Source organism: Protopterus annectens, chromosome 5.part0 (assembly GCF_019279795.1).
Source record: "Protopterus annectens isolate FY-2018-M chromosome 5.part0, PAN1.0, whole genome shotgun sequence".
In the NCBI taxonomy this organism is placed as follows: domain Eukaryota; kingdom Metazoa; phylum Chordata; order Ceratodontiformes; family Protopteridae; genus Protopterus; species Protopterus annectens.
In genome coordinates, this window is record NC_056735.1 from 1,174,287,907 (window position 1) to 1,174,308,936 (window position 21,030).

Genomic DNA, 21,030 nt, shown 5'->3' on the forward strand with positions numbered 1-21,030 from the left:
CGGAACAAGATGTGGAGGTCTGATGAAGCTCCTATAAGCTTGTTTGCTCATTCTGGGAAGGAATGAATGCTGGCATTTACTTCTAGTGGAGACAGCAGAATCAAAAGGGATAAACTGTAAATCTAGGTGTTAGCCCAACATCTTTTCCAGGCTACATATATATGGTAACATGCTTGTGTCAGTGTCCTGATGAACTACAAACAAATGAGAGTATTAGGGGTAGAAAACAAGGTAAAACTGAAATCATCTCATGTATACTGATAGCCATAATGATAACAGTGTTCCATCACCCAAAACCCTGTACAGGTGACACTTCCTGGATGTATGCAGTGGTATGGGGTTTATTGGTGGTGGAAGTAGGTGTAAAAAAGGATGACAGCAGTAATGGTATATACTGGGGAGCAAAAAGCAGAATCTTTAACAAATATTACCTTTGTGTACTCAGACAGATATGAGGCAGATAAAGCACATGATCAGGAATTAATGAAGCATTTTGACTATCACATACCAAACAAAGGTTTGAGGACTATATGCCCTGTGGATGCCAAGAGACAGATGCCCTTCTCTGTTCAACAGAGGGTTACAGACCGATGACAAATTATCCCTTGGTGGAGGACAGAGAAACAGATCCTCTCCAGAATCACACTTGTGGGCTAGGGTATTAGAGAGCATACTGTTTTGCATAGATCTGTAATGTCCTGACATATTTTCATGATCACAGCCTCTACCCTCTCTGTCTCTCATATATATATATATATATATATATATATATATATATATATATATATATATATATATATATATATATATGTGTTGCCTTTAGTTAATTGACAGCCCACTTCATTGAAACGAACTTCACCGACACGGCAGAACATCGACAGTGGGAGAGCTGACATTGCCTACATGGTAAGTAACCATTTGCCCATCAACCTGAACTTTGCCCCTTACCCCCGCGGCAGTGTGTTCTCGGAGTTGGAATATTTAGTAAGAGGGGTGTGGGGGCATAGCCCCCCACATTGGTGGGTTTGTTTTACTGGTAGCTGTTGTAGTCGGGATGGCCAAATGGTTACTTACCATATGGGTAATGTCAGGTCTCCCATTTCAATGTTCTGCCATGTCAGTGAAGTTGGTTTTGATGAAGTGGGGTGTCAATTAACTAAAGGTAACCCATATATATATATATATATATATATATATATATATATATATATATATGTATATATATCTCCAAAAAAAAAAACATGAAACTAGCATTTGCTGTTGCAGTGGTATGCAGTGAATTTACCTGACTTTAACCCATTTTGTAGCTTGTTTTTTAACCTTATGTTTCTTATCTCTGAGGTTAGCCTAAGCATTTCTTTCAAAGTCCTCATATTTCTTAATTTTTCAGGTTTAGTCCTCACAAAATGAGAGAGAACATTTTAAGTTTACTTCCAGCAAATATGTTCACTTTCAGACAAATATTTTGACACCAGAAGAGATCATTTTAAATTTATATAAAACAAGTATTTCGTACATCTTATCTCCTATAAACATTTCATTAGGAAAGAACAGTGTAGGTTTGCTTAACGCACACATTTTAGATGTCTTATCTCCAGTGGCCATTACATTCACAATAAGAAGAACACTCCAGGGTTAAACCAGTCCACTCAACATGAATTTGAGCAATATTGACAATAATACAAAAATAATTCACTATGGTTATTGTACATTTCAGAGGAATAGGAAAGATTAGGAACATATTTTAATTTAAAAATATATAGCCATCAAATGTATAAAACCATCATTCTTCTTGCTTGAGCACTGTCCTGGTCACATGAGAGAAATAGTGAGAGAGACTGTGTGTGTGTGTGTGTGTGTGTGTGTGTGTGTGTGTGTGTGTGTGTGTGTGTGTGTGTGTGTGTGTGTTTGCGTGTGTGTGTCTATATGCATTTGTGTGCTCATCTCAGCAACTCATAGGCTTCAGCTGGAACCCCATTTCTTAGGCCCAGTACTGTAATACCACACTTTCAATTCCCAAATCCACATTTGTCCTTCATCCTGCTCATATGATTATCAGTCCTAAACTGAACTAATAACTTTCTCTTTAAGTTTCTGTTTAATTCAGCAAAAATCTGTTTAGATCAAGGAGCATGGTCCTTTTTTTCCACTTGATAACAGCTTTTTATTAAAGCTAAAGTCACTTTGCAGACCTATTTCCCAAAATGAATAAAAGAGATAACATTTTGCAGTATGAAGCCCAACAGCTGAATATCATCCCAGATAAAGGACCTTTGAATATTGCTGTCTGATTTCATTCATGGTCTACAAGGAAATTGTATTGCTTACAGTTTATCGAGCTGCGACAACTCTAGAATACATTACAATGTTTGTCTAACTACACAATTCTCAGCAGCACCCAGGTGAACAGTTCTGAAGGAATTACTACAACACACTTCTTCCCTTTTGCTGTCATCCAAAGCAACAATCACTGCGGCATGACCTTCTGCTTCCTGTTTTTTTTGCAGTCACTGCTCCAAGGTTCTTCTTGGGAAAGTGCTGTATCATCATCATTATTTGGCCCGGTCTCTGGCAGCATGCACAGTAACATATCATTGTCCAGTCTACCACTGGCCATTGCCATAATCTGAGTGGTGTCCTCGGGTCTATATTATATGAAGAAAAGTTCATATAATCGATTGCTCTAATGAGCGAAAATCCTGAAAATCGAAAATGATATTGTGGGGGGCTGTGCCCCCCCACACCTCCTGCTAAATATATATTCCAACTTCGAGAGCACACTAGTGAGGAAAGGGCAAATACTCCAATCTTCACTGTACTCTGAACTAATAGCACGCATCTCGATTTCCGGGATTTTCGCTCATTAGAGCGATCAATTTTATGAACCTCAGTTCATATAATATAGACCGTATCTTCAATGTGTAACCATTGCAGTCTGACACTTGTTGTGAATCCACTATACCAAGTATTACTTAGCTTGGTCTCAGTCTTCTCTTGTTGCCATTTCCCACAGTCATCAGTGCTCTGGCTAAATCTAGTGGCTGAAAGGAATAGGGGAGATTTATGTGTGTAGCCCTTTTTTAATTAATTATATACACATGCTTTCAATATTATTAACGCATCACATATTATTCACAGAATTTTGTATTTCTTTCATATTTCAGAGAATGATTTGGAGGGACAGGTATATCTCATGGAGGGTACTGCTGCTCTGGAACAGACTCCTCATCCACATAAAACAAAGTTCATCCCTGACCATATTCAAGCACAACTTGGAGCTATAGCTGAGAAACAAAAAATGTATCCCAGGAAAGAACTGCCCGCTGTACTACTAATGGACAGAGACAGCTATTAAATACTTTATCCTATGCAAGGGTCTCCTCAAATTATCTATGGTATGATCCAGTTAATATATAATTATTGAACATGTGATGGGTAAGACCAGTCCCTAACCAAACAGGACAGGTTAATTTAAGAACAAAAAAGGAAAGTGGATAGGCTTAAAATGGCCTGCAAGGGTAGCTACCCTAGTACTTACCTATGAACCTGTGAACCAATATTTCACACATAAATAACAATGAACATATTTCTTTACTCCACCTGCACAACCATTTCTGTATTTTTTGAGTACACTTTCACAATACCACACCTTACTATGTAGCAGTTCTTCATACCTACATTTCTATATGTTCAGTAAAGTTGTTAACAATATCCTGTCCACCTTTTCTATTGCACTTCTATCCATATTTATATGCTTTCCATATATCATATATATATATATATATATATATATATATATATATATATATATATTAATATCTATTCTCCCCAAAATACTTGTAACAATGCTGTTGTTTAAACTTCTCCAAAAGCATTTCACATTTTCCATGTCAAAAAGTACATTTAATAGATTCTTTAACTTTGCACATTCTTCTGTAACCATTCTTATTATTGTTTATATATTTTTGCCATATCATATGCAATTAATTTAATAACAGTCATCAGAAAAAGTTGGAAGTCTATAAGATACCTTTAAATCTTTCCTGTCTGTCCATTATAGCTTTTCCTCTTCATACTTCAAACTTTCTCACAATTTAACATAATAATTACATTCCATAACCTTTCCATGCCATTCTTTCCTTGTAACATTTATTTATATCATAGTCAGTTTTCACATTCATATTTTGTCAACATATCCAGCTGTTTCTTTTACTTCATGTTTCTACTTCCTTTTCATTTTAATTCCTACCACACTTCTTTCTATATTTGTAAATATATATTCCTTTTTATCTTCATAAATATATTACCTCTACCTTTCATTTGTTACTAATTTTATGTTTACACATACAAAAAAAACTTCTGACAAGGTTAATCTTGTTTCCAGGATTCAGTAAGGCCTGAATGTTTCTCCATTCCAAAAATATGGTATATTTTAATAGCGTTGTTACAGGAAAAACATATATTACTGACTAAATAACCCTAACTTCATCCATATCACATTTTGTAAGAACAGTTTCATTTGTACCATGTATATCCTCTTTCACATTTTTACGCCCGGCATTCTCTTCAGTACTCATGGAACAGAATTTGGCTATGTGACCCCCTCCCTCTATATCTTAAACATGTTAACTCATTAACTTGCTCCTTTTTGTTTCATGGGAGAAGCACATTTCTTACTGCAGTTTTAGATTTAGATAATTCAGTTTTAAACAAGCATTCCACTAAAGTTACTAAATTGGCAGAATGGGATAACTTTGCAAAACTTACTTTCTTATACTTTTTGGTAGTAGTGTTTTACAATCTGTCCGTGGTTCCCCTTCATATGATCGAATTTTTCTAAACTCAAAAGTCATAAACTCGAAACCAGAATCTCGAATTTAGAGAAACTTGAACATATGAAAGGGACAAAAAAAAAATTAACACCTCTCCAATGTTTTTGCAGGCCCCTCCTGCACCCCCCACACCCCCCTACTTAAATATACCTACTCCAAGATCGCACTATAGTGAAGGAAAGGGAAATCTTCCATTCTGCGCTATACACGTAAGTGCAAAACAGAAGATTTTCCATTCCTCCGCTATGCAGCAGTCACGGAACACTCACATTTAAACTGCTAGGGTACAGGGGACCTGGCCCCCTGCAATAAGGTAAGTTAACTTTTTATTTGTTTTAAACCTAAGGCTCCCATTCACAATTTTGAGTGAATGGAAGTTCGAGATTCTGGTCTCGAGATTATGAATTTCGAGCTTCCATCCATTCGATCTTGTGAAGGGGAACCCTGTCCACTGGTAGAGTTTGTGACATTTACATTTAACTTTTACTATCAGGTTCTAACTATAGCTTTAAGATAGATATCCCAGTCCTAGCCAATAGCTCTTTTTTAGGTATTCAAAGTTAGTATAATCATTCCCTTCCATGTCCATGTAGGTCTATAATGTTTGCCTGTTAACTGGGGCCAAAAATTTTGGTTCATTCAGACCTCTTCCAGATTTTCTGTCTAAACCTCCTTTCAAAATTCATAAAATGGCCACTCTACTGCTTGTCAAGATACATGTCCATAAGAAACCAACTCTCTGAGCAGAGCTTTGCTAAGTTCATTCATTGATCACTGTTTTCCATAGGAAGTCACTACTGGTGTGATTTCTAAGTGTGGACAAGCAGTGATCTCTTTTTTTCAGGAGATGTTTGCTGTCTTCATATTCATATAAGTTGGAGGGTATAGAGATGTGTTCCCCATAAGATTTCTCGAGCAGTTCATAGGTGTTTTCTATACTAATAACCACAAGGACCCTTTTAAGCCTAGCTGTGGTTCCCAAATCTCTGACAAGTGTTGGTGGACTTGATAAGTGTAAGCAGGGACTTGGAAGATGAAATATTTACAAGCAGGGGCCTGGGAAGTGAACCATTTAAAGGCTGCCTGTGTGTCCATTAGAGAAATGGGTGCCAAGCCAGGGGTGAATGTCCTTTTCTCCATCCAATTGTTCAAGTTATACTTGAATTGGGTTAGGGAGGAACTTTGCTTCGCATGGCTGGGGAGCCTGTTCTAGAGAAGGCGTACTCTCTGGGATACATACCTGTCTCTCCAGCAGGTCCTATTTATATCACAGGCAAAGTTTAAGTTTTTAGAATGGGTAATTCTTGTGCTGTTTGTTTTGCAATTATGCAGGAGATCCATCAAAGTGGGGTCTGGCAATGCCTTATATGCCTGGCATAGATCTCTACTCAACAGCCTGTATGAGACAGAATACAGGGATAGGGCCTTGAGGTGCTCTGCACAGGACATGTTACTTATGACCTGTATTCTTTCAATGAGGAACCTCTGTGGACATTTCAGTTGTTGGCTATGCCTGGTTAGGTACATACCAGAGGGGGACTTGTAGTTATTTATAGGTCTGATGAATGCTCAATACAGTGGAACAATGACTTCCTTGGACCTAGATGCCATACCTTTGTTTATAAGTTGCACAGCATAGAATAATGTTGTCAGTACTGTAGACATGTGATGTCTGTGTGTGTCCTCAAGTCCCTGACTACTGGGTCAACTCTAAGGGGTGCGTTGTCAATGTGATAGTTAGCAGGGAAGAATGACTTCACAAAGGATGCTATTATGCATTTCCTTACATGTAATTTGAGTCCATGGGTCTGGCACCAGTTGTTTGTCTGTATCAGCCCTTTCTGGAGATTGCTTGTGTCTGTGGAGGATTCTGTGACTGTTCCTAATTTGCAATCATCTGTAAGTGTAGTCAGCCACAGGCCACTGACATTGGCCTTGACTTCAGAGAAGTACATGCCACTAAGTTATGCTTAGTGAGTTGGTTCCCTGGGGCTTGCATCTTTGTGGGTCACAGACGAAGCACAGCAAGCATGACTTTATGTCATCTTCTTTGCTTAACTTTTTCAAGACAAGAATAGTTCTGGGGTAGTGACTACATTTGCCAAACCTTCTAACTACTGCTGCATTTGTACCAGGTTATGACTGGTCTCCACCTTCAAGTCTACAAGGGCTTTTAGTAACACCACTATGATAGTAAGTATAGATTGAAACAGTTTAAAAAAGCCACTTTCGGGAACAAAGCAGACAGGCAATTTAAGTCTCACTGGAAAATTTAGCCCCAACAGTTTCATCATTTGGTATCAAATTCTACAGGATGATCTGCTCAATGGTAGGTGCACTTGGCAGTAGAGTGACAGTGAGGAACTGTTTTGGCAAGGCTTTAACCAAAGTGACTGTGCATATACCACTCGTGCAAGACCTTCAAACACACAAGAGACAGAGATCCATAAGAAAACACATGTTTATTAACAAAAGAATGAAAGTAGCTCATGCAATTTTCCAGCATAGAACTATATACAACATTGGCAATCACATTGTTCTGGTTTACTGTCCTTAAGGATGTCTCCAACAGATAGACTTAGACTTACACAGGCCCTCCAGCAAACAGGCTGTTTAAAACATCACAATAGTAGTAATCAAGGTTTTCTTTCAGTTCCACAAACAAAATCTTCACCTGAACTCGCTTCAGGTTAAGTTGACTGTTCTGTCCAACTCCCAAAACTGCAATTCTTCAGACAGAGCCCCTATTGAGGTGCACAATGAAACTCAGAATGAGAAACCTTTATTTTACACTCATAGACCACAACTTTTTATACAGCCTTGATTGGCAATTATGCTTTATAAAACATTAATTGCCTGAATAATTTTCATATGAATGAAGCAGTTCCAGATGCTTTTAAATTCAAATTCCACTTTTTTGACTCAGAAAGACATATTGAGAACTGTGCAAGCACAATGACATAAAAGTAGATGAGAAGCACTGGAAACACAAACAAAAAATATATATATATTGAAAATGAAGAGGTCCTGATATGAGATCACCATCAAGAAAGTAAAAGTAAGAAAACCAGATATTGTAATTAAAGACAAAAGTAGCATTAACCATAGAAATAGCCACATCTATAGATTACAGCATCCTGTATAATGAGAGAGATATAAAATCATAAAATACTAGGATATACAAGCAAAACATGGAATGAGAACAGTTAGGAATAAAGATACTAATATATTTCCAACAGTAGTAGAAGGAGCACTGGGCTAATAAAAAATAGAATTTTCGAGAATAATTAAATACTGTGTCATTCCATGTAACTCCATATGAACTGCAGTATGAGGCAAATCTTTGTACATCGCTGATACCAAGAAGGGTACTCTTGGCAAACATCAAAGACTGAAGCAATACTAATTTTTATGGACTTTAATCATACTGTGACTTAGGCATGGGGTCAACTCTTGTCAAGGTATTAGAAACTCAACATTCGGAGAAAAAAAACGTGTAAAACAGATGGGTAAGAATTTCTTTCTCTCTCTCTCTTTATCTTAATACAGAGTGCCAGACTCTTGTAGAGGTTTGTGGAAAAAAAGAGAGAAAGAGAGACCGGTAGAATGCATCTCTACCTGTCCTCCACCATGCACACTACAAATATTTACCTCAAGGGCAGCTCTGGAAAGTGACCCAAGCTCTTTTTGCAGTTTAAGAAGAAGCAAGTGAAGTAATTTCCTAATCTAGAATATATTGCTTATTTAGTTTACTCGCATGATTGTTTTCAGTTGATTTACTATGCAGCACTGCAGATTCCTTATTATTTACTTATGCATTTCCCTTTTGCAAGGCATTGCAAAGTTTATAATGTAATATATTTAGCCTTTTGGCTCAGGTTTTGTTTGACACTTTTAGATCATTCCGTTTACCCAGCAAAAAGAAGCAAAGAAGCATGCTACTGTATGTTTCCATCTTTACATAAGATATTCCAGTGCCATGTATTTTCTGCAATACCTAAACCATAAAACACAAAACTAGTTAATTGTATTGCATTATATTTGCTTGATAGCAGAAGGAAACAATATGCCTATGTAGTCTGCTCTTTTAAAGACATTTAATGTCTTACTTCCCTTTCATCCTTATTTTCCTCTTTATCCTTATTCCAGCTGTCTCATACCCTCTTGAATTCCTTTGTGGAACATCTGTCCACTGCCTACTTCAGTAGTTCATTTCATGCATCCACATCCCTTTCTGTGAAAAAATACTTTTAAAGATACAGGGAGTAGTTAGTCCTTGCAATCTACTGATTTTGTCTCCTCTTCTCTCCTCTGTTTCTGTAGCAGAGGATGACCCCTTCAAATCTCCCTGATATTATCTGATGCACCTGTATCATGACCCCTTCTCTTGTTTCTTCTGGTTTCCAGCTCCTTTGACTTCTGATGATATTCCTCTACCTCCATCCAATGGATGTTTTGGGTATTGTTCATTTGAATTTATTCCAACACCCTGATTTTCTTTTCTTTATACAGCCTCCAACACTGCATGTAATAGTGAAGGGGTGGTCTGACCAAGGCCCTGTAGGGTAGAAGCATTACTACCTTGCTTCTGAAATCTATCCCCCACTGAGGATACACTCCCTCCAGCATTCCATTTGCTGCTGCAGCTGCCCTCTTATTCAGCTCACATTTGTCCACTCCAGGGGTGAACAGTGCCCCCAGATCCTTTTCCTGTTTTATTGCAGACACTTACTGTCCTTCCTTGTGGTATTTCACACCAGGATTGGTGTGGCCTAAGAGATGGAGTTTGCATTTCTTTGCACTGAGCCAAAGCTGCCACCTTTCTGCATATTTGCTCAGCCTTTCCAAATCCTGCACCAGGCATTTCCACACATCCCCCACTGTATTATCTTTGTGTCATCAGCAAAGAGGCTGGTCTTGTTCTCTGTCCCTTAAGATGTGTGTCAGTCAACCAGAAGGAAGAGTGCTGGATCTGGGAGTGACCACTGGTCCCGTTCCTAATTCCTGACATTGTTCCTCTTGCCATAACCTTCTGTTACATTTAACCTTGCAGTTCTCCAGTTCATCAGTTGAAGGAATATGATGTCAACACACTGTCTATACGCAGGTTATTTAGTGTTTCTTATACTAGTGTTACTCAGAGGCTTCATTGTTACTCTTCAGGTTTAAAGTCAACAATATTATAAGCGATTAAGTGCAACCTTCTGAGATGACTGAAATGTCAATCATTGTTGTTCATAGGAAACTACATCCCTGCCAGTGAAGTTTCTGTGTCTGCACTCTGCACTGGTAGTGATTTCTTTTTCTTATGAGTTTGTCATTTCTACATGGCTGTGCAATGATGAAATTAATATGTGTCAAGGGGGATGCTGGGGTGAAATTCCACAGGGAGACAGCAACAGGACTTGCCCCACCCCACCCCCACAAAAAATGATTCAAGAAAATTGTCTCATTGAATTGAAAATTTGTCTGGTTGTTTTTGTCTGGTTGGACTTTCTTGGAATAGTTATACAATGAGATATTTCCAGCTTACATAAATATTGTTTCTCTACATAACCTGTTCAGTGTCTGTCTAATGTAAATGGCATGTCTTACAACAATATAAGCAACTGTACTGAATGCTAACTGTACCACTCTTCTACCATAATAAAAATATTACTCCTCTCTGCATCTTAAAAAAGTATGTTAGGACAATGTTATTGTGATTATGAACTTTTCCATTTTTACTTTTAATTCATTTAAATGTATATGTAGTATTATTTCAATGAACTTCCAGCAAAACATAAAGCGCTTTAACTTTTCTTCATACACTTCATATAATCTGTAAACCGTAAATGCATATTGATTATTTTATTTTTTTATTGGAATTAGCAAGCCTGCCGTGATGTCACATCATGATAATGTTTTGTTTTACTTCATAAAATGCAGACCTGACCCCTGCTAATGTAGGTACTGTATTTGGTGATGTTCTTAATCTGAGTAGCTTGTTTTTACTTATTTGTGTTTCTTCTTTCAGTGTATATGTTCATATATTTGATGTTTGCTATTTCATCTTTTTCTTTTAACTGCTGTGTGTCCTGTACCTTTATTTCAAGTCTTATTGTTAGTATGAGTCATAGTGTGTTACTTTTGCCTTATATTTGTATAACAGTTTGGTGAACTGCCATGATGCATATGTGCTAACTACATTTTGTATTTAAAATTATACTCTAAAGAACAGTCAGGAAAAGTCAGTATGTTAAATGTATCGGTCTCCAGCATAATGCACATTCCAACAAAGAAACTGCTCAGAGCTCCCTTTTATACTTGAAATGTACTTGGATTGTTTCTGTTGAGCAAGTTTGCAGTGTGTTGTGACATGCATGCTGTTGCTTCTCCCTGAGGTAGTTTGGCTGTATTTTGTTATGTTTGCATGCAGTTTTAATCCGTTGTTTTCTTGCTGAACTGTACACCATAAAGCTCAGTTTTGTGCTAACAGCTTTTCTAATTGTTTCAAAAATAACAGACGAGTACCCATTGCAGAATGCTGCATGAAAGATTCAATAAACAGGAAATTTAGGCAGGTCACCTGGTCTGAGTAATACCCAAGGCAATGCATGCACATGCATGTGTGGTGTGTATATGTGTGTGTGTGGGGGGGCAGAGTGAATGCATGTTTGTGTGATATGAATGTTTGGAAGTACAGGTGGAGATCACACAACTGATTAATTCAATGCCTGGGTCTGACAGTGGGGAGGGAAGTTATGCATACCTTGTCATGATGGAAAAGAAGAAAGACTACAAATCAATTAGGGCAGTAACTTGAAGCATGAATGTCTGGTCTCTTGCTGTGCTCATAGTTTGTTTTATTGGGTGAGAAGAGATTAGTGGAATGACAGACACAAATAAATTCACCAAACGTCAGGATGTTCTTCATTCCACATTGCTGCAGTCCTAACTATTGGGGTAGTCCGCTGTCCAGTCGGCCCGAATACCAAAGTATATGGCTGACGTCGGTCAGGGTGCATTAGACTGACGTCAGTACGTCAGGGTACTAATGCGCATGACCGACGTCATATCCTCAGTCTTTTTTGCCGCATGGTCCGATGCAGAAGCAGTTTTGTGAGTGCAGGTTGGCGTTCTGAAATTTTCTGAAGTCGGAGTTTCAGACCGAATCAAAGTTGGCTAGAACATTTTGGTTTTTTCTTGCCTCAGTATTTAACCGGATGTCAGAAAAAGTGAATAACTGTATTTCTTGTGGGAAACAGATACCTCATAGGGATTACCATACCTTGTGTATACCTTGTTTAGGGCCTGAGCACGACGTGGTTGGATGCCGCTCTTGTGCTAGATTTAACAAACGCACATTTAAGAGAAGGTTAGACTGTGCCAGGTTAGTGTTTGGGAAGCGTTGCAATTATAAAATGCCGTCGGATGCTCCGATGCCCGCTGCGTCCAAAAAGCGCAAGGACAAATCAGCGAAGCCTAGGGTTGATGAACCGGCAGTCCCGGACGTCGGTTCTTTAGAAGGCTCTGTGGAGCCAGAGGTTTTGCCAGGAGTTTCTTTGGAGTCTCAGGCAGAGACTTTACTGTTACAGGATGTGCCTTCTCAGGAGGTAGGCCAGGCTGAGGGGGCTTCTCAGGTAACTGTTCTTCCCTCTCTTCCCAAGGTAGTTAGAGCCTCTCCTTCTGTTTCCAAAACTTCTTTGAGAGGTAGGCCAAGTTTAGCTTCAGTGGGGGCTTCTCCTAGCACTTCAGGTTCTGTGCCTAAGAAACATATGCTTAAAATGGCAGAAGATTTGATTACTATGATTAGAGGTTCTATGCCTCCTGATAAGAGGCCTAGGGTGGAACCTGAGTTTGAGAGTTTTGAACAGTGTTCAGAGGCTTCTGAGTCTTCTGCGGAAGACTTGCAGGAGTATCCTCCTTATTCTGATTCTGATGTGGATGATTCCACTCCTACAGCTTCTCCTCCTGAGGATTTCTCATTTTCAGAGACTCTGCATTCCATGAGGGAGCACTTTAAATGGGAAGGCCAAGATTACTCTGATTCCAGGAAAAGGCTTAGGAATTCTTGTTTTACCCCAGCATAGGCCCTTAGCTATACCTCCTGTGTTGAATGTGGTGGAAGATGTTTTGCAGAGGCTTCCTGAACCCTGATTCTTTGCCTCCTGCTCCTGTTAAACCTGATAGGTACTATAGGGTGCCTGAAGCTCATAAGTATCTTTTAAGAGTCCTAGGGCAGACCCGAAACTGTTTCTCAGGGACCTAAAGGTGTTAAGGCCTCTGTTGTTAAAAACCCTGTTCCCACTGATAAAGAGGCAAGGGCTTTGGATAGATGGGGAAAGAAAGTGTATACTTCTTCCACTTTAGCCATGAGGGCGTTGAATTGTCAGTTTCACATGCTAAAATATCAAAATTATCTCCTTTCACAATTGAAATCTAAGGTGGATGCTTTGGCGGAAGGTATTGAGTGTAAAGAGTTGCTGGATTTAGTTCATGTGTCTGAACAAGTGGGTAAGCATTCTTTGCAATGTGGTTTTGATGCTGTACAGGCCTCCTCGAGGGTGGCTGCCACTAGTTCTGTTCTTCGCAGGCATGCCTGGTTGAGGGATCAGAATTTAGCTGAGCATGTTAAGACAAGGATTTTGGATGCTCCTTTACAGTCTGATGTGTTGTTTGGTTCGCCTGTGGAAGCAGTTTTAAAGAAAATGGAGGACAAAGCTAAGTCTATGCAAACTGTTAAAGATTTTTGCAGGTGCAGCCACCGTTTAGTAGAAATTGGCCTACTAAGGGATGGACATATCCTGCTTATGATTCCCAGTCTAGGGGTAGGTCTAGACGTGGTAGGGGCAGAGCTCAAGGTTCTTTAGGCCTAGAACAGGAGTTCACCTGCTCAGACTTCTGGTGAGGGCAGGGGTCAGTCCTTTCGTAAACAGACCCAATGACCTGCCTTTTCAGCTGCCAGTAGATTCTCGCCTGGCAGCTCCTTTGGGAGGAAGACTGTCTCTTTTCAAAGAAAATTGGGATTTAATTACTCAAGACAGATGGGTGTTGGATATCATTCACCACGGTTACAGGTTTTATTTCCATACATTGCCCCTTTCAAAGGCATGCCAGACGTTCCTCCTCCACAAAGGAAAGAGGCTCACAAGCAAATTTCTCTGTTACTCCAAATAGGGGCCATTCAGCCAGTCCCTGTATCAGAAAGGGGCCTAGGATTTTATTCTCGCCTGTTCCTAGTACCAAAGAAGGGGAACACGTGGAGACCAATTTTGGATTTATCTATCCTCAACACTTATCTGGACATTCCCAAGTTCAAGATGTTGACGTTACAACAGCTTTTACCTCTGCTGGGCAAAGATCACTGGATGGTAACTTTAGATCTCAAGGAAGCTTACCTTCATGTGCCTATAAGACTAAGTTGCAGGAAGTATCTGCGTTTGCGAGCTGGAAATTCTCATTATCAGTTCTCTGCATTGCCCTTTGGCTTATCTACTGCGCCCAGGTATTCACAAAGGTTCTGGCTCCAGTGATAGCTTACTTCAGGCTAAAAGGAATTCAAATCTATCCTTACTTGGACGACTGCCTGATTCTGGCTCAAGAAAAGGAAGACCTTTACAGCATCTGGAATATGTTATAGCAGTGCTAAGATGCCTAGGGTATTCTGTGAACGAAATAAAGTCCAGTCTAGTACCCTCTCAAGACATGTGCTTTCTGGGTGTGAGACTGAATACAGCAGCCCAGATGGCCTTTTTAACCCCGGACAAACAAAAGAGTCTATCCCTTTACTTCCATCAACTATCTCATCAGTCCGTGCTGACTGCAAGGACAGTCCTTCAAGCATTAGGGTTCATGGCATCTTGTATTCTGGTGCTTCCCAATGCCAAACTGCATATGAGGAAGCTGCAATGGTATCTCAAAATGTATGGACACAGCACTGCCAGGATTTGGACACTGTCATTCAAATAATACCTTGCCTTCAAAAAGAATTTTTGTGGTGGGCTCAGGAATGTCACCTAAACAAGGGACTCTCTGTGACCCGGCCAGAGGCGAGTCAGATTTTAACGACAGATGCCTCGGACATTGCTTGGGGAGCTCATCTAAATGGAAAGTGGATACAAGACAAGTGGCCTGCCAGACTACAGCATCTACATATCAACATGAAGGAGATGTTAGCAGTCCAGTTTGCATTAATGGCTTTCAAGGAGTTACTTCTTCCAGGGCAGGTGTTGATTCTAACAGACAACACAACTGTCATGTGGTACATCAACAAACAAGGGGAACACATTCTTATCCTCTATGCAGGCAAGCAATGATTTTATGGGAGACTGCGCTCAGCTTGCAACTAACTCTTCAGGCAAGGTTTCTGCCGAGCACAGAACTCCTTAGCAGATGTGTTAAGCAGACAAATCATGGATCCCCACGAGTGGAAACTGGATCTTCATGTATTTCAGAAATTGACAGTGTCATGGGGAACTCCAGACATAGATCTGTTCGCTTCTCCACTAAACCACCAGCTGCCAAAGTTTTGCACAAAGGGGTTTCATCACACAGCTTGGAAAGTGGATGCTCTTTCTTTCAGTTGGAAAAATCTTCATGTGTATGCCTTTCCACCTCTGCCTCTTCTTCCAAAGGTGCTCTTAAAGGTCAGACAAGACAAGCCAAGGATGATTTTAATAGCTCCAGATTGGCCTCGCAACACTGGTACCCACTACTAAGGAGTCTGGTAAGGAAGCCTCCATGGCCTTTACCTTTGATTCCACATCTGTTATCTCAGAAGGACGGTCATCTGCTCAATGTCAAGCTTCACTCTCTTCATCTAACAGCCTGGCATATTCTGTGTTGAAACACAGCAGGTCTCAACTTCCTCAACAAGTTTTAAATGTGATTATGGAAGCTAGAAGACCTAGTACAAGGAAAGTGTACGCAGAGAAAATGGAAGAGATTTTTATTTTGGAGTACAGCAAAGAATTTGGAGATTTCTGAGCCTAATTTGAGTGTGGCTCTTCAATATCTTACTGAGTTATTGAACAAAGGTTTGTCCTTCTCTTCCATTAAGATTCATGCTGCAGCAATTTCAGCTCACTATGATTGTGACCCACCATTGTTTTCGCATCCTTTGTTCAAGCAGTTTTTCAGAGGGGCTAAGAATATAAGAAGCTCCTACTCCTGCTTGGGATCTCAATTTTGTGTTGGAAAAACTTACTCTACAACCTTTTGAGCCTGTGGCTACTGCTGAATTGAAATACTTGTCATGGAAGACTGCTTTTCTGTTGGCTATTACTTCTGCAAGAAGGGTGTCTGAGGTGCAGGCCCTTATGGCTGTAGAGCCCTTTTTGATTTTCCATAAGGATAGGGTATCATTACGTACTAATCCTTCCTTTATGCCTAAGGTGGTTTCTAGTGTGGCTTTAAACCAAACTATTCATTTGCCTACTTTTTATGCAGACCCCCAAAATAAAGGGGAAAAGATTTTGCACACTTTAGATGTACACAGGCAATTGCGTTATTATTTAAGCAGGACTAAGGATTTTAGGCAGTCTCAGCAGTTGTTTGTTTCTTTTGCTTTGAGTTCGCAGGGCAAGCCTGTGTCAAAACAAACTATTTCTAGGTGGATTGGGTTTTGCATTGCATTTTGTTATTCCCATCATGGCAAGGAGATTCCAGCTGGGATTAGGCCTCATTCCACTAGGGCTACTGCCACTTCAACAGCATTTCTAAGGGGTGGCAACTAAGGATATTTTGGAGGCAGCTACTTGGAGTTCAGTGCATACTTTCTCTAAGCATTATCACCTTCCTCTCTACTCTAAGTCTAGGGCTGGTTTTGCCACAGCTATTTTGCAAGGCATGTTGTCAGCTCCTGCTTCTTTATGATTTGCCAGCCTCCCTTACCTCTGCTTTGGGATTCTACCCAATAGTTAGGACTGCAGCAATATGGAATGAAGAACATAGTACAGTTTTGTACCTACCATAAATGTAGATGTTCGAGGATCCACATTGCTGCAGTCCACCTCCCTCCTTCCCCTCTGTGTTTAGGGGTGGTTGTGTAGGTGAGGTTATATGCTGATAATTTTGTATATATTGTACATATTTTTGGTGCAGGTATATTGGGCCTTGTCTTTTAGGGTCTTCTGACATCTGGGGCAAGAAAAGACTGAGGATATGACGTCGGTCATGCGCATGTACCCTGGCGGACGCCAGTCTAATGCGCCCTGACCGACGTCAGCCATATACTTTGGTATTCGGGCCGACTGGACAGCGGACTACCCCAATAGTTAGGACTGCAGCAATGTGGATCCTCGAACATCTACATTTATGGTAGGTACAAAACTGTACTTTTTGCACACAATCTATTTCAGGGGTAGTCTGACCCATGAGATTGTAGCATGGAATTTGAATGATGTTAATTGAAGAGCTCACAATAACCACCATTAATAGAAATGTAAGGTTTTGTGGGTCTATGACACATACGTGTATCTAAATATAAACCACAAATGGAGTATTAAGGGTAGAAAAATTTAAACAAAAAAAATATGTGGAGAACAAAAGTTTTGTCCACTGGATTTTCACTGCATACCTAAAAGTAGATTCCTGACCATTAGAATTGCTTTCCTACCCACACCAGAAGCCTTTCACATTAGTCATGCATACCACAGTCCCATCCAAAGCAACTTTCCTTCATATCCAAGTCTCAGAATAATTTGCTCACACAATGTTCTGATTCTGAAGAGTGCCAGTTTTATGCTAACTTTGATTTGGTAAAGAAAAAGACAGAAAGCCTGAATTTATCTATTTATAAGATAAACTAACAAAGTGAATGGCAAAATGAAACACTGTACAAAGGCAAAGATGTCCAGGAGATGCATGCATTACGTACAGGTGTGTGAGTGTATCACCATAATAGCAGATACTCAAATAAGAGGATTAGTGTTGAAGGTATACATAATACGACTGGGATAAAGCTCAAAATAGTTGTCATCCTTCATAAAGACAAAGTGGGAATGCAGCTGAAGCTTTCTATCATAACCTTTATAGACTGCCTGGATATAAATAGGAATCATAAGCATGCTCAGTTATGTTCTTTTTTGCTGTTCAAACATGACATACAGGGGCTGCCAAAGGGGTAAAAACTTCTGTAGGGAAGGGTAAAGAAAAAAGACAGCAAAGTACACAGTGATTTGATACCTGTTTGATATTATAGTCAGGCAGTACGCTGTGAGCACTGAAAAACTCAACAAAATAAATTCAGATTTATGAAATGTATGCAACAGACTTGGGAAAAGTTTGTAACAGTCTAATAAAATTAAATACCCTCATAATAGTTTCTGTAACTTCCATAGAATAACAATATACAAAAGCTATTGGACTCCTAATATGAAAGAGCAGATGGACAGAACAAGATAGGCTATCCATCAGCAGCAGTGATGATCCCATTACCTGAACATGTTATTGTCAAATTAGCTACATAACTGTATTATATTGATGGTAATTATCAATGGTGTAGGAATTCATAATATTATGTCAGAGTGATGATGCTGTAGGTGGATTGGACACTCTAAACTGGCCCTAGGCTTGAGTGTGTGTGCGTGTGTGCCTTCTGTGGAAGGTTGGGCGCAGGGCTGGCAACTCAACACCGTAAAACTCCACTGCCAATCATGAGCGGACAGGTGATGCACTGTGGCGACCCCTAACCGGGAAAAGCCAGAAGAAGAAGTGGTGATTATGCAGTGACTGGTCAGGTTGTAACTGCCCAAGTACAACTAATGACTTTTGAAGGGTGGAGATTTACACTTTGCAGGATTGCTGTTTGTGCCAGGTCATTGTCTTCCTTATTCAGGAGTTTCACTTTTTCCTGGGATTAGAATATACACGTTCTGCCGGTGTGGGAGGTGCAGGGAGCATATCACTCCTGCATTAAAACTTATTTTTAGAAGATTTAAGCTATGGCTTTGTTGATCTGTTGAGCTCAGGGAATCATTTTTTTGTTGATCATGTACCTGTCTAACATACAGTTGAGGAAATGCCAAGCATTGTACCTTCCACTCCCAGTTATGGATGGGTGGTGTAAAATAAGGACTGCAGGGAAGTAGATGCAAATTTGGTTCTACCTGTAGACTGGGCGTTCAGTCTGCAGTGGTTAGAGAAGGTGTGACATGATGTTCATATAGCAGCCTCATATTTACTTTGGGCAGATACAGTCTTCAACAGTGCTGTATTGGTAGCTGCTGACCTAACAGATTCGGCAATAACCTCCCAGGTTAAGATTGCTCCAGTTTAGCAAGTTGAGATGACTATAGATTAATGAAACTTGATGAGACATACAGGAAACTGTGAGTAGATAGGTCTGAGCTATAGAGTTGTATGCATATTCTGTTAGGAATGGTTCTTTTTGATAAATCTTAGTTTATCGTTTTTGACCTGCATGTTGGATGTTCTGATCAAATCTTAATCCATGGTCTATTATTACTCCCGGTAGTTTTGTATATTGACCTAACTTAATTATAGTGCTATTGACTGAATATATTGTTGAATCACTACGGTTTGATTGCTAGGTTGGATGTAAAATACTGCTAGTTTTGTTTGATTTGGATTTAGGATTGGTTTAGATTGTTCTAGACAGTTTTCAATTTTTGCCAAGAAGTGCTACAGGTCATTTTGGAGCTGTTTCATTGAAAATACAATTAATATTAATATTGGATTTGTTTTCTTGAATGAGAAACTGTTATGTATTTTATGTATACATATATTAAAGAATAAAGATCCTAATATTAATATTTGTGACACCTAATTTGTTGCTGCATTGAGAGGTCATAAGCCCATCATATACACTGGGTTTGATGACTGAGGTACCTTCTAAACCAATTAATTTCATTGTTTGTGAGGCATCTTTCCTTGAGTCAATGTAGTCTAATTCTTTAACCATTCTTAACAAAAAAAAAATGTAGCAAATTGTAATTTTAATAAGATTTTGTTGAACTTTTATCAGTACCTGGAATTCAGACTATTACAACAGCATGACTGCCTCAATAAATTAGCAATCCATTTCCATTAAAATGAATTAAAACAAGTCATGCTTAAACAAATCATATTTTCAATACAAGACTTATCTCTACAAAAATTAACAATTGCATGCCAAAATGAATTTTATCAAAAGTAATTATACAAAATAAACTGAGATGCTCAAACCTTTGCTTCAACAACAAGGTAATGAAATAACTGACACCAGCAGTGAGACTTCTCTTGATGACATAGATGGAAGACTTAAAAAACAGGAAAAGCAAACAGAATTCTTGCTAAATGGTCATTCCTGAATGACAATAAAATAGAAGACTTGGAATATAGCTCTAGGAGAAATAACATAATAACGTTTTGAGTTCTTAAAAAATTGAGGAAGAAAATAATACTAAATTGTCTTGTAATTTGCATTCCAAAAATAATAAATATATGGGAATGAAATAGACATTTAATAAATAAGATAGATGTTATTCAACAAAATCACACATATTTTTTTAAATATATTTAAGCAGACATTAACTCTGTTTGAACATTACAGATATACCATGATAATCTGAGCAGTTAACACATGATGTGATTTTAAGTATTTTATTCATTTCAGTTTGCTAACTGTGGTTATTGTTACTAATTTGTATTACATGTACTGTTATAATTAATAAAGAATTCTAGCAATAATTATGGAGAAATATATGAAATAATTGAGAATAAAGTTATATGTAATGGCCTTACTTCAATACTCCACTCTTAAGACTGTTGTAATAAAACATCAACATAACAATTAGGTATTACATCATTAATATTTTTATTATGGTTTTATAAACAGATTATTTGTGAGTTTGACATGTTTTAGAAGTTTGCCTATTATTTTTCTAGCACTTTTTATGACTGAAAAGTCTATTAAATGTGGAAAAGTAGAAAAGATGAAGACTAAATGAGTGGGAAAGAAGAAAGAAGACTGCAGCATCTATTTTAAGGGAGTGTTTATTGTTATATAGATATAGATAAGCCACATGATATGTATTTTTGTATAGTGCATTTTGTTTAGCAGTTGTAAACATGCTTTATAAATGACTTGATTACATATCAATAAATGATACAAGGAAATAAAGTAAAATAAACAATATATAACAATTAAGACAGAGTAATTTGCAGTGAAACCCATATAAGTTTATAGAATTCTATTAATATGGTGTTTTATGTT

At 38.7% G+C, this 21,030-nt stretch overlaps 1 protein-coding gene across 3 annotated transcripts in view; it reads left to right on the forward strand.

The window, feature by feature from the left end:
* PLS1 (plastin 1) overlaps positions 1-21,030 on the forward strand; it is an 824,936-nt gene that overhangs the window by 710,565 nt on the left and 93,341 nt on the right. For 2 of the 3 annotated variants that reach the window (XM_044071020.1, XM_044071019.1), the window contains exon 11: positions 10,761-10,781. The exons of the other annotated variant lie outside the window; for it this stretch is intronic. In XM_044071020.1, the coding sequence (XP_043926955.1) occupies positions 10,761-10,781 (21 nt within the window). The remainder of the gene's footprint in view (positions 1-10,760; positions 10,782-21,030) is intronic. 3 annotated transcript variants of the gene reach the window in all.